Raw genomic sequence first — 14,484 nt, forward strand, 5'->3', positions numbered from 1 at the left:
AAAAAATCAAACCCAGGCCATTTAGCAGCAAGCTGAAGAAAGCAGGTAAGTTTAAGCAGAGAGAAAATGTGTTCTTAAGAAATAACTCAGCATCTTCAACACAAAAGCCACTGCGAGTGAAACAGCCTATTAAAAAAAAAACAAAAAACCCGAACTAAAAAGAGTTGTTGCCCTTTTCAACTTAGCCACTGCAACCATTTAGATTTTGAAAAATTCAATGGCTACATAGATTTTCACCATCTTAAAAGTATTAAATGTTAACTGTTATAAATTAGTTCCTTCCGTAGCCTATTTTGAAGTTGAAAATAAAAGTCATAGGAAATTTTCTTCCATAATTTCATTTACTGATATTATTCCATTTGAGATGATCTCTAAATTATTTAAAATTTTACCTGATAAAAAAAGTTGATACATTTTTAAAAGGCAAATTAATAGGAAAAAAAATGATACTGCTGCATTATTAGAACTCTCAATAATTTTAACAGCAATATCAGCAACTTAGATTTTGTTACCCCCAAATATTGCATATTTGCACCTATTAGTGCTTCCATTTGTTTAAATAAGTTAAAAACAGGTTTTTAAAAATATTTCAAAATGGATAGTTCTGAAAAAAGGTAAAATTGCAAGTTCAAATCAAAATATAAAGTACTTTGTGTTAAAGATGTGATAACAGCATGGCTTAAGTGCAGTTTGAAGCCAGTTCCTTTTGCTTTTCATATCCAGGCAAGGCTTATAATTCACAAAAATATGTGCACGTACCACAATAACAGAGGGCACACCAATTCGTAAACTTAGATAGCGGAAACTAAAACGTGTTGCTGATATCACTTAGAACAGACAACTACAAAGCCCGAGAAGACCAAATGCCTACTCTGCAAAATCTGTATATTTCTTTATCTTTCTCAAATAAAAAAAAAAAATGATTTAGAAATTTCAACAAATCTCCATTTACATCCTTTGCATAAGTTTGAGCAAAGTCATAAATACTACTGGGGTGACGCAGGAATATTTTGAGAATGACCAAAGCAGTTTTGAAATACATTTCTTCAAATTTAACTAACAGAAGGGATTTTATTGAGAAGAAAATGTTGAAAAAGATTTTCCAGGAGTAAATTGCATTGTAGCTGTAGTATATTGGCAGAAGACAATATTTCCACTGAAGACATGTAACTAGAACACTCATGGCAGGTGGCACCAACAAAATTGTCACACTTTGCCGTGTGAAGCTATTGTTCTTACCGAAACAGAATTGTTAGTGCTGCTATGACCATTAGCTGGGGACTGTCTGGAAGTGGAGGGGGAATCTCTCTGAAATAAGACACAAGGTTCATTAACACAGAACACCAGCACAGAAACAGAGATATTCACATCAACAGTTACAACCACAGTCTGACAACCATTTCCTTTGAGGTTTTAGCTGCAAAGGTGCCATACTGACTCACTTGCAATTTAGAAAAAATACTTTGCAGTTTAAAGATTCACATATTGTAAGTGATGACTGTGTCATTCATTAATCATTTCTTTCCTGTCTCCAATATTCTCTAACCTTTGCTTTCTTTAAATGAGACCCAGAAGAGTGACTTGATATTAAAATCCTAACTAACAAGTACTATACAAGGGCAAATATTACTATAAAATTACTGTACTGAAGATCCCAACTGCCTAATTTTTATTAAAAATTGGGTTTGAAAAGTATTTAGTAATTTTTAGCTATCTCATTGTCAAAATTACTGAATAACCCAATTTGAAGTGAAATGAACCTAAAAAACTTCTCATGTTGTAATCACTTTGGAATCTTTCTAGGACAAATATTACTAATAAAGGTAAAAGATAGCTATATACCAGAGAAGAAACCATTATTATTTAGATCATTTTAGCAGATTGATTAAAATATAATCTTGAACCTCTAAAAATATTACACTTCCAGCAAAGATCCCAAGAGCCACAGCCCTAGATCCATGCTCCTCAATTGCATTCTCTACACTACTTGACATATGCAAAGTCCTTTCCAGGCTCCATTCCCTTATTGTCCAAATCAACTTTAATGATAAGACCAAGGAGAGGAAGAAAGTAAGTGCTTTAAATTTTAAATTCTTTGAAACTTGAAATGTGCATGTCTGCTCAAAAGACATGTTTTTTTTTCTACAAGATTTAAAGAAAACTTCTGAAACTCATTAGCCCTTTAAAAAATGGAATTCCACAGATGAGCATTATCAAACGTTAGTGAGAGGATTGATGTCTATGTGCCACAACCAAAGACTCCAGTCAGTAGGGTCAAGGTTAGATGCAGGGGTTCCCTCTTTTACCAAGGACCAAGGGGATGCTGATACACGTGGTCAGAGAGACTTCCTTTGGGAAGTATTGCCCTAGCTGGGAAAAATCCAGCCACAGGCTTGAATTCTTCTGCCAGAGCACAGGAGGGTCAAACAGGTCGGGTGGGGCTGGGTGGGGAGTATTTTTTTCCCTTCTATTCAGAGGTAAAGAAGGTAAGAGAGGGGCTCTTTTTACTCGAGCACAGAATTTACTTGTGTAATACTGGTCCCACCCCAAACTAGTTCAACTACTTAAAAACACAAGAGAACCTTAAGTTCTATTAATAACTAACAATATCTTCTTGTTAGTTAGCCAAAAAGAAAAAAAATCAATCATGTTTACTAACTTTCTTCAATGATAAGGAACGATATGAGGACCATCTATGATTTTAGAATATTAAAATGCTTTGCATAAAATGTGTGTGTGATACTCTTTCCTTCCTAGAAAGGTTTACGTTCTAGGTAACAAATTTCAAAACTACGATCCTGGAGCAGAAACAGTTGTACATTTTCTTTTGAAATATAGTATTACTTGAAGTTCCATAAAAATCCAGCAAGAGGAGCTCAAGACCTAATATAAACAGAAACCCCAATTGACATGGCTCACTAAAAATATACTTGACAAAACTACTAATTCTTATACATATCTTCAACAGGTTTAGAAAAAAACATGAAGCCTCCAATTTTTCTTGTGAAACTGACAGCATTACTTTAGACTAGAAGAAGCATTATAATTTCTCCCTCAACTTCTCCTAAGTACAATTTCAATTTTCTAGATGAGTTCCAATAAGTTACCTGTCAGTTTTAAAAACTACCTGTAGGAAATGTGTACTTCGCATTGACGTATTTCATGTACATGAAAGAACAGGCTTCAAAAAATAATGCTACAGCTGAATATGCAACAAGGAAGGAGGATACCATTTATACCAGTTTGTATTTCAAAATATAAAAGGAATGAATTTTTGAATATCATTTAATAACCAACATAAAACCAAATAGTATAAGTTGGAAAAGCTACAGTTTTTATAGGATAAGCTTATTGTAAGAAAGAAACTTTGGGGTTGTATTACTCTAGAAAACTAATTGTTTACGAACCACATAACATTTTGAATTAAACAATTTTGCAAAAGGTTGCAAAAACCTATATTTCCCTAATGTCAGTTATCAATTCCTTACAGACTTAACATCAAAATAGAGACCTGTTACAATTGTGTGAACGACTCTATCTTGATAGAAATAGATCGCTTCTCAGATTCTTGGAAAGAAGAACTATCTATGAAATTTCTTAACAAGGGAAAGTGAATGTACTTCCTGGAAATGTTATTGTAATTATTATCTTTAATTTTTTCCTCAGAGACTCTACTATTTTTTTTTATGAAGTCTTATGTCATTACTTGTAGCTTCTCTATATTTTGCTGTGATTCCAGCCTGGAGAAAGGAGAGCCCCATGAAAGTAGGGCTGAGTAGGTGGATGGGACCTACTCTGTTCCGTTATCTTTGTTGTAAAATTGGTGTGCAGTGATCAACAGCACAGGCAGAAACAATTTCTCAGAAAGCCAAAACATTCAGCCATCAGCAGACAGTTAGTTTAAGAACCCAGAGGAGATGGGGTGTTTCGTTAGAGCTATTACCTCACAGGATGATGATTGAGTGCGGTAACTTGGCACGATCTTGAAGGTGATACTCCCCCGCATTTCCCGCTGAAGGAAGAAAAGAGAGCTCTCTTAACAAACAAATGTTGCACATAAAAACACATGAGAAACCACTCAAAACATATGAGGGCAATTAATGGAAGCCGGTTGACAGCATCTGGACCTAAAATGAAACCGAGTTATAAATCAAGGACTGCTCGCAGTAACAGTCAAGTTGTTCCTGGGAGAAGCCCGACAAAGTCAAGGCTGATTGCCTAGTGCAGTGGTTTAAACAGAGGTTCCCAACCTTTTTGGCACCAGGGACCGGTGCTCCTGTGAGAATCTAATGCCTGATGATCTCGGGTGGAGCTGAGGCGGTGATGCTAGTGCTGGGGAGTGACTGCAAATACAGATGAAGCTTCGCTTGCCTGCCCGCTACTCACCTCCTGCTGCGCGGCCCATCTCCTAACAGGCCATGGACCGGTAACGGTCTGCAGCCCAGGAGTTGGGACCTCTGGTTTAACATACCTTTTTAGAGATATGAATACAAAAAACTCTAAGCGACATGTTCTTCAAAAGTGAATACAAATTGATCTGGACAATGAACAAGTAATTACATAAAAATTATATTTAGCAGGCTACATTGTGATGGTATACTCCATAAAATTTGCTTTTTATGTCATCATTTTGACTTTGTTTTTTTTACTATAGTGAGTCTGTGTACTTATTTCACACTTCACAGATATTCATAACATGGGAAGCTGCTACAGGTTGTAGTAGGAAGAAAGGTTCGGGACCAGAGGTCCAAAACATTTCCCTCTGCTTGCCAGGGCCTGTCATTCTGCTTTTTTTTTGTTTTAATCCAAAGTCTAATTAGAACACAGCTTTGGGATATGTATGGACAGAAATGGCTTGGTCTACTATGACTTTCCTTCTCTCTCTGCTGTAGAGAAATCCAATACATCTGCTATGAGTGAGCTAAACAGGAGAGGTTTCTGACATTGTTGATGTCAGCAGAGTTAAGGCAGTGAGAAACTAGTTCACAGGTATGCACAACTGCAGAGGTTTTCTATAAACATCTGCTCAATAAGAAACAGCAGATAAAGGATGAGAGGAGAGTGTTAAAGCCCAATACTGCTAAAGGTGGGCAAAATGCTTCCAAACTCAGCTGTATGTAAACATTTTCCTAGTTGTCAGTTTTTATGAATGTTGTATAAGTTCAAGTCCACACAAATGATGGTACTGGAGATACTATGGTTACAAAAGAACACCCCTCATATGTGCAATAAAAAAAGCTAACAAACTGAAAGTCAAATTTAGACAAAGAAAAAGAAACTCTCATTTACTCACAAGCATTTTTTGCAGCTGCTCCACTGTTTGGTTAGCCACACTGATGCCATTGATTTCTCGAATTTCATCACCGACATGAAGTGTACCTAAGAAATTACACAAAATTATAAACACAAAATGATATATACTTCTATAATAATAAAATCTAAAGGTAGCTATGTAAGTTGTTTTTAAAAATTAAGCTAAATATTGAAGGCAAATATTTCAGAAACAGGTATAAGTTGGGCTCAAGTAGTAAACTCTCCAAAACAGATACACCTACTTATGGAAGACATATTTTTGAAAGATGGCTATGGAAATCTGCCTATTTTTCTGAGGCTGTGCATATAATGTTTAAAAATACAGCTTCTAGATCCAGGCTGTCTGGCTTTAAATCCCAGCTTCACCACTTACTAGCTTTAAGATCTTGGGTAAGTTACTGAAACCCTCCATGTCCTCTGTAAAATAGAGATAAAAATAGTACCAATCTCATAGGATCGTTATGAGGATTAAATGCGTTTAATACATGTAAAGGGTTCAGAAAAGGTTTTTGGCACATAGTAAGTACCATTTAAGTATTTCTTGTTACTATTATCACTTATCTACCAAATATGATACAAAGGTTGTTGATTTTCAAAGAATTGTGATATAATACCTGTGTAACACTAACTTATATCTGACATACTGCAATCTTTTTATAATAATTTGGTAGGCATTTCATTACCTTGTAAAACTTTAACTGGAAAAAGTGACTGAGAACCAATGTTTAAATAGAACGTTATATAAAATTTTGCCTCCTTATTTATAAATTGTGTACATCTTTACGTATTGACCTGATGTTACAAAAGGCTCACAAGTATCTTTTAAAGGCACATTTTAAAATGTGTAGAAATAAAATAAGACACCTGGAATTTGTTTCAAAATAATCCAGGGGGGTGGGCAGTCAGGTAAGTACAGATTAAACCAGTGTAGCTATGAATTAACAATAATTCTAGTTGGATTATGGGTACACAGCCGATCACTGCACTATTTACTGTCTGCAGTCTTCTCTACTTGAACTCACTGCATTGTTCTCGCTACTCATGTTTAAAAATTAACATAATAAAAACCTAGTTTGTAGACTTTTGCTTCTAATATGGCTGACTGGTCACTCAAAGAATTTCTCACAGAAATATAGATGGCCAATAGACATATGAAAAGACGCTCAAGGTCATTAATTATCAGAGAAATGCAAATTAAAACCACAATGAGATATCACCTCACACCTGTCAGAATGGCTATCATCAATAAATCAAAGAACAATAGGTGTTGGTGAGAATGTGGAGAAAAGGAAACTCTTATATACTGTTGGTGGGATTGCAAATTGGTACAGCCACTATGGAAAATGGTCTGAAGGTTTCTCAAAAACTTAAAAATGGATATACCTTTTGGCCCAGCAATTGCACTTCTGGGTATTTATCCAAAGAAAACTGAAACAATAATTCGTAAAGATCTATGCATCCCTATGTTCATGGCAGCACAATTTACAATAGCCAAGATATGTAAGCAACCTAAATGCCCATCAACAGATGACTGGATAAAGAAGCTATGGTTCATATATACAATGGAATATTAGCCATTAAAAATAATGAAATCCTACCATTTGCAACAACATGGATGGACCTAGAGGTTATTATGCTGAGTGAAATAAGTCAAAGATAAATATAATATAATTTCACTTATATGTGGAATCTAAGGAGCAAAAAGAACAAACTAATCAAAAACAGATTCACAAATATAGAGAACAATCTGGTGATGGCCAGAGGGGGCGGGGTGGGGTCTGGAAGAATGGGGTGAAGGTTAAAGAGGTACAAATTAGTAGCTGATAGATGTCATAGGGATGGGGAGCATAGCATAGGGAATGCAGTTAGCATTAATGTAATGGTTAGGTAGAGAGCCAGAGGAGAGAAAGAGCAATTAGAGGGGTTGTTTTATAAACTATATAAATTTCTAACCAATGTACTGTATACTTGAAACTAATAAAATAAAAATTTAAAAATCTCAATAATTACATTGAGATTGTAACTTAAAAAAAAAAGAATATCTCACAACTATATCTTGCCTAGAACATACCTCTTTAAAAAAAAACTAAATTTATGGGGGGGGCGACATTGGTTAATAAAATTATATAGGTTTTAAGAGTATAATTCAATAACACATCATCTGTATATTGCATTGTATTCACCACTCAAAGTCAAATCTCTTTCTGTCACAATGTATTTGATCTCTTTTACCCTTTTCTACTCCTCCTCTCCCCGCTTTCCCTCTAGTAACCACTAAACTGTTGTCTGTGTCCATGAGTCTCTGTTTGTCTTGTTTGTTTGTTGCTTTCAGTTTTATATCCACATGAGTGAAATTATATGGTTCTCAACTTTTTCTGTAGGACACATCTCTTGAAGTGTTATTGGTCTCACAAAAGGAGTGCAAATCCCAAAGAATACTTCCTACTTCCTCCCCTTCATACAAAATAACCCCGTGAGCTGGATCCAGAGTGGTGGCAAACTAAGGGTGAAATGAAATAGCAGTAAAGGTAAATGCCATAGTAGCAATGCCTGCTTGCTGGATTCTGAGTGTTGGGCTAACAGAAAGTTAGAGATGCTGAGCATAGGATTCCGTAGGGAGCCAAGACTCAGATCAGTGGCATTCCATGGCAATTGGTAGAACAATAAACAAACAATCTCTGGAGGAAAGCATAACCAGTTTAGGCCCACAGGACTTCCACTGATTAGAGCAAGCAATGAATTCAAAATCAAAGATCACCAAACATACAATAAAGCAAACTACTATGCGAGTTATCAGAAATAGGAGCAACAGATTTATATCCTTAAGGAGGATAGATATTGGAATGATCAGATACAGAATATAAAATAGCTATATATATTAGAAAATAAATAAAGGATCCAATTGCAAGGATGAGCATTCAACAAGAGATTATCAAGTATGAACCGATAGACCTTAAAATAAAAATAAGAACAAATGTCTAGTACTTCTAGAAAAGAAAAATTTAACTGTTGATACAAGATAATGAATAAATGAGTTGAACAGGAGTTCACATATGCTGAAGAGAGTTTCAGTCAACTGGAATATATAACCAAATAAATTATCTACACAGTATGTCAGAGAAATAACAAAATAAGAAGAACATGAAATGTGAAATAGAGAAAACAGAAAAAGGTATCAAGAGATTCGGAGGTAATGTCTAACATACGTCTACCTGGAGTTCAGAAGGAAAGAATAGAGAGACTGGAGAAGAGATAATATTTGAAGAAATAATGGTTGCAAATTTTCTTGAACTGATGAAAACAGGATTACACAGATCTAAGAAGTATAATGTATTCCAAATAGGATATATAAAAAGAAATCCATGCTGGAAGGTAGTGAAACAACAGAACATTAAAGACAAAGCTCTAAAACATACAGAGAGAAAGGAGAGATCGGAGAGATCACCTATAAAGTGAGGACAATTGTAATGACATTAGACTTTTCAGTATCAAACAACAGATGCCAAAAGACAACAGAATGGTTACCATCAACCTGAAATTGCACTCTCGCCAAATGCAATGTTCAATTTTGAGGCCGAAATAAAATATTTACAGATAAACACCACCTGAGAGTGTTTATCAACAAGAGACTAGCACTAAAGGAACTTGTGAGGATGTACTTTTGGAAAAAGGAAAATGTTCCCCAAAGGATGGTCTGAGATGTGAGAAGGAATGGTGAACAAATGAAGTCATAAACATTTATGTAAATCTAAATAAAAATGGTCATATATTTTAATAGTAATTTGAAATTTGTAGATTTAAAACAGGAAAGAACTGGGACAGAATAATATCTAAGTCAGGAGTGTGACCAAATTTAGCGTTTCAACGTCTGTATTCTTTGGGAGTGGAATTAAAACACTGTTTCACTTCAGTATATGTAAAGTTAAATACACATGATAAAACTGCAAGGTAACCACCTAAAAAATAGGAATAGAGTGCTGAAAATTTAAACTACCAGGGGGGGAAAAATGAAACAAAAAGTAAACAAGGAGATCAATTAAAATATGAAATAAATATAAACAAACAAGCAAGATTATAGAAATCTTCACAATAAATATTAATGGACAGACTTTGCCCATTAAAAGAGAGTGAACATCAGAGTGTATTAAAAAAAATGAAAAACTCAGCTTTGGAAATGTTTGGAAGAGACAGACTAAAGCATACAAGCACGGAGCAGTTGGATATAAAAGGGTGAAAGAAGACATGCTACCAAAAACTAAAGTAAAGCTGGAGTAACTAAAATAATATTAGATAAAGTAGGTTTCAGGTAGAAAGTTTTATTCAGGATAGAAACGCTTAGCAGGCACTTCTATGTACCTAATAAAACAGCTTCAAATACATAAAGCCAAGATAGAGAGATCTGTAGGTAGAAATTGAAAAATTCTACTATGATAACGAGATATTTCAACAATCACTGATAGGTCAAACAGACAAAAAATTAGTTGAGATATAGAAGATTTGAACAAAAAAATTAACAACTCCAAGCCAATCATCATATAGAGAACTCTAAATACAATTAAAGAATAAACATTCTTCTTAAGTACACACGGGCCATTTATAAAAATGATCAAAGTGCTATGCCATAAAGCAAGTCTCAAAAACCTCAAAGGAATGGTGTCATACAGACCACATTCTCTGACTACAATGCAATTAAGTTAAAATTGAATTATATAAAAACATATACAGAAAATCCTCTTAAATGTGGAATGTCAAAAATACTCTAAGTAACTTATAGGTCAATGAAAGATATCTTAATAGAGATTTAAAAATACTTAGAACTGAATTACAATAAAAACATTTCACATCAAAACTGGTGAGATACAGATAAAACAGTACTTGGAGGTAGAGTTCAGTCTTAAATGCATAAATTAGAAGTGAAGAAAGACTGGAATAAATGAACTAAGTGACTAATTAAAAGAGATAAAATCAAGAAAGAAGGAAGGAGATAATAAAAATTAGGTCATAAAACAATGAAATAGAAAATAAATACAATTAACAGAATCCAAAGTGGGATTTTGAACAAATTGCTGGCAAAGTTGATTAAGAGAAAAATGACAAGGCACAAATAAGCATTATAAGGAATGAACGTGGGGACATAATTATAGAGATGGCAGAGAATAAAAAGAGAACCCTATAAAGAATCTTACTATGATAAATTTTTCAAATTTAAGATTTTTAAGGAAAATGTAATTTCTCAAAACTCACTCAAGATAGAGAAAGCCCAAATAGCTTTATGAATGTTAAAAAAATTGAAGCGGTTGTCATAAGAAAAATCTTTATTAAAAAAAAATATGCAAAAACAAAACACTAGGCCCTGATAGTTTTATAGGCAAGTTCTACCAAACTTTCAAGGTATAAATCATTCTAATATTATGCAAAGTCTTTCAAAGAATTCATGAAAAGTCTAAGTCATTCTATGAAGCCAATGTAACTTTGACACTAAAACCAGACAGAGAAACACAAGAAAGGAAACTTAACTACAGGTCAGTCTCAATCATAATTGCAAATACAAAATACATAGAATCGAACAGTATATATAAAAGATAATACGTAATAACCAAGCTGGGTTTATCTGAGAAATGCGAGGGGGTTTTATCATTAGGAAATCTTTAAAAGTCATTTGCACCTGAAACTAATATAAAATAACATAGAATGTCAACTCTAATTAAAAAATAAAAATGAGAAAAGTCATTCACCACATTAGTAGATAAAAAGGAAAAAAACCCAAACAATTATCTCAGCAGATGCAGTAACAGCACTTGATAAAATTCAAAACCCAATCATACTTAAAATGCTCAGCAGCTAAGACTATAAAGGATACATTCCTAAATTATCCAAGACTGAGTCAAGAAGAAACAGAAAACCTGAACTGCCTGATTACTACTAATGAAATTGAATCAGTAATTAAAAAACTCCCAACAAACAAAAGTCCTGGACTGGATGGCTTTGCAGGTGAATTTTACCAAACATTCAAAGAAGAATTAATACCTATTCCTCCAAAACTATTCCAAAAAATTCAAGAGGAGGGAAGGCTCCCAAACTCTTAATACGAGGCCACCATTACCCTGATTCCTAAACCAGACAAAGACATTATGAAATAAGAAAGCTATAGGCCAATATACCCTTGATGAATATAGATGCAAAAAAACCCTCAACAAAATATTAGCAAACTGAATTCAGCAATACATTAAAAAGATCAGACACCATGATCAAGTTGGTTTTATTCTTAGAATGCAAGGCTGGTTTAATATTCACAAATCAATTAATGTGATACACCACATTAATTGAAAGATAAAAATCACATGACCATATCAATAGATGCAGAAAAAGTGTTTGACAAAATCTGGCATCCATTTATGATAAAAAGTTTTAGCAAAGTGGGACTAGTGGGAACATACCTCAATATAAAAAAGGCCACATATGACAAATTCACAGCTAACATCAGACTCAATGGGGAAAGGCTAAAAGCATTTTCCTTAAGATCAGGAACAAGACAAGGATGTCCACTTTCACCACTTTTATTCAACATAGTTCTGGAATTCCTAGCTATAGCAATCAGAGAAGAGAAAGAAATAAAAGGTATCCAAATTGGAAAGGAAAAAGTAAAACTGTCATTATTGGCAGAAGACATGATACTATATATAGTTAACCCTAAAGAGTCCATCAAAACATTCTTAGAATGGATCAATGAATTCAGTACAGTAGCAGGATACAAATCAATATTTAGAAGTTGGTTGCATTTTTAGACACCAATAATGAACTATCAGAAAGAGAAATTAAGAAAACAATCCCATTTATGATTGCATCTAAAATAATAAAATACCTAGGAAACAAATTAAGCAAGGAAAATTATAAATCACTGAGTAAAGAAATTGAAGAAGATACAAATAAATAGAAGCATATACTGTGTTCATGGATAGGAATAATTAACATCATTAAAATGTCCATATTACCTAAAGCAATCTATAGATTCAATGCAATCCCTATCAAAACACCAATGGCATTTTTCACAGAACTAGAACAAATAATCCTGAAATGTATATGGAACCAGAAAAGACCCCTAATAGCCACAGCAATCTTGAGAAAGAACAAAGTTGGAGGTATCATACTACTTGATATCAAAATATACTACAAGGCTATAGTCATTAAAACAGCATGGTACTGGCATAAAAACAGACACATAGATAAAGGGAACAGAATAGAGAGCCCAGAAATAAACCCATGCCTATGTCGGCATTTAATCTATGATAAATGAGGCAAGAATATACAATGGGGTAAAGACAGTCTCTTCAACAAATAGTTTTGGGATAACTGTACAGATACATGCAAAAAACAACAACAAAAAAAAACAAAAAAAACCTAGACCACCTTCTTACACCATATACAAGAATAAATTCAAAATAGATTAAAGACTTAAATGTAAGATCCCAAATCGTAAAACTTCTGGAAGAAAACATAGGCAGCAAAACTCTCTGTTATTGCTATTAGTAATTTTTTCCTGATTTATCTTCTTGAGCAAGGGAAGCAATAGAAAAAATAAACAAATGGAAGTATATCAAATTAAAAGTTTTTATACAGCAAAGGTAACCATCAATAAAACAAAAAGACAACCTACTGAATGGAAAAAATTTGCCAATGATACATCTGATAAGGAGTTAATATCTAAAATTTATAGAGTTCATACATCTCAACACCAGAAAAACAAACAATCCAATTCAAAAATGGGGAAAAACACTTTAGAAACATGGTGGAGTGAGAGACGTCTCCAAATCTCTCCACTTGAAACAACAATAAGCTGAACATCTAAAACTCAACAAAAAACACCCAAACTGCACACTAGCATGTCTGAGCGTGGGATCTGTGCATAAGAGCTACCACAGCAGAATACATTTCCATTAATACCCAGGCGGAGAAATAGTCCATTAAACACCATGAACAACCAAGGTGACAAGGCATCTCAGAAAGAAAGAGAAAAATCTCAGAAAATAAGCTTACAGACATAGAAATATGCAACTGAAATGACAGAGAATTCAGGATAGTACTTCTGAAAAAACTCAATGAGTTCCAAAACGACTCATATCAACAATTTCAGGAATTGAAAAAACAACTAGATGAGCAGAATGAGTTCTTTAGCAAGGAGATTGAAACCCTAAAAAAGAGCATAATAGATCTTCTGGAGATAAAAAACACACTGCGAGAGTTGAAAAATGAAATAGCAAGCTTGGGAAATAGAGATGACCAAATGGAGGAAAGGAAAAGTGATATAGAAGACAGAAATCTAGAAATAAATCAGAAGAAGGAAGAGAGAAACCAAAGAATGCAAAATAATGAAAGAGAAATACAAGAACTAGCTGACACTATCTGGAGAGGAAACATAAGAATAATGGGCATTCTCGAAGGCGAGGAAAAGGAGCAGGGATTAGAAAGCATTTTCAGACAAATAGTTAATGAGAATTTCCCAAATCTAAGGAATGAGCTAGAGCTTGGAATTCAAGAAGTCAACAGAACAGCCAATTATCTCAACCCAAAAAGGCCTTCACCAAGACACATTGTATTAAAGTTATCAAAAATCAGCGACAAAGACAGAATTCTCAAGGCAGCCAGGGAGAAAAAAATGGTAACTTATAAAGGTAAACTCATTAGATTATCCTTGGACTTCTCAGTGCAAACCTTATAAGCCAGAAAGGAATGGAATCAAATATTTAAACTATTAAGTGAAAGGAACTACCAGCCTAGAATAATGTATCCAGCTAAGCTCTCCTTTAGATAAGAAGGAGAAATTAAGACCTTTCCAGACACACAAAAATTGAGGGAATTCTCCAGTATGAGGCTTGCACTACAGGAAATACTGAAAGGGGTAAGTTTACCTAAAACAAAATGACAAAAACCAAACAAACAAACAAACAATTATGAGTAAAGTTACTATCAGGCAAATAGAAGCAGAGGAGTACAACTCTTATTAAGAACAGGGCATTATAAGCTTAAATAATAAGAAGAGAATTGTTATAAAAAGATAGTAATGAATGTTTAACATACATATGGACAAATTGAGATAACAATGACTGAAAAGGGGGCGATCCAAAGATCCAAATTCACAAAGGGGAATGGAGAAAAGGCACACACAGAAGAAAA

General features: G+C 34.0%; 1 protein-coding gene across 1 annotated transcript in view; it reads right to left on the reverse strand.

Moving 5' to 3' along the window:
- Positions 1 to 14,484, reverse strand: part of CASK (calcium/calmodulin dependent serine protein kinase) — a 391,044-nt gene that overhangs the window by 38,900 nt on the left and 337,660 nt on the right. Inside the window, exons 15-17 of the mRNA XM_039883006.1 lie at positions 5,294 to 5,379; positions 3,944 to 4,012; positions 1,240 to 1,308 (exon numbers count right to left, since the gene is read on the reverse strand). Coding sequence (XP_039738940.1) covers positions 1,240 to 1,308; positions 3,944 to 4,012; positions 5,294 to 5,379 — 224 coding nt within the window. The remainder of the gene's footprint in view (positions 1 to 1,239; positions 1,309 to 3,943; positions 4,013 to 5,293; positions 5,380 to 14,484) is intronic.

Source organism: Pteropus medius, unplaced genomic scaffold, assembly GCF_902729225.1.
Source record: "Pteropus medius unplaced genomic scaffold, Ma_sr-lr_union100, whole genome shotgun sequence".
Taxonomy (NCBI): Eukaryota; Metazoa; Chordata; class Mammalia; order Chiroptera; family Pteropodidae; genus Pteropus; species Pteropus medius.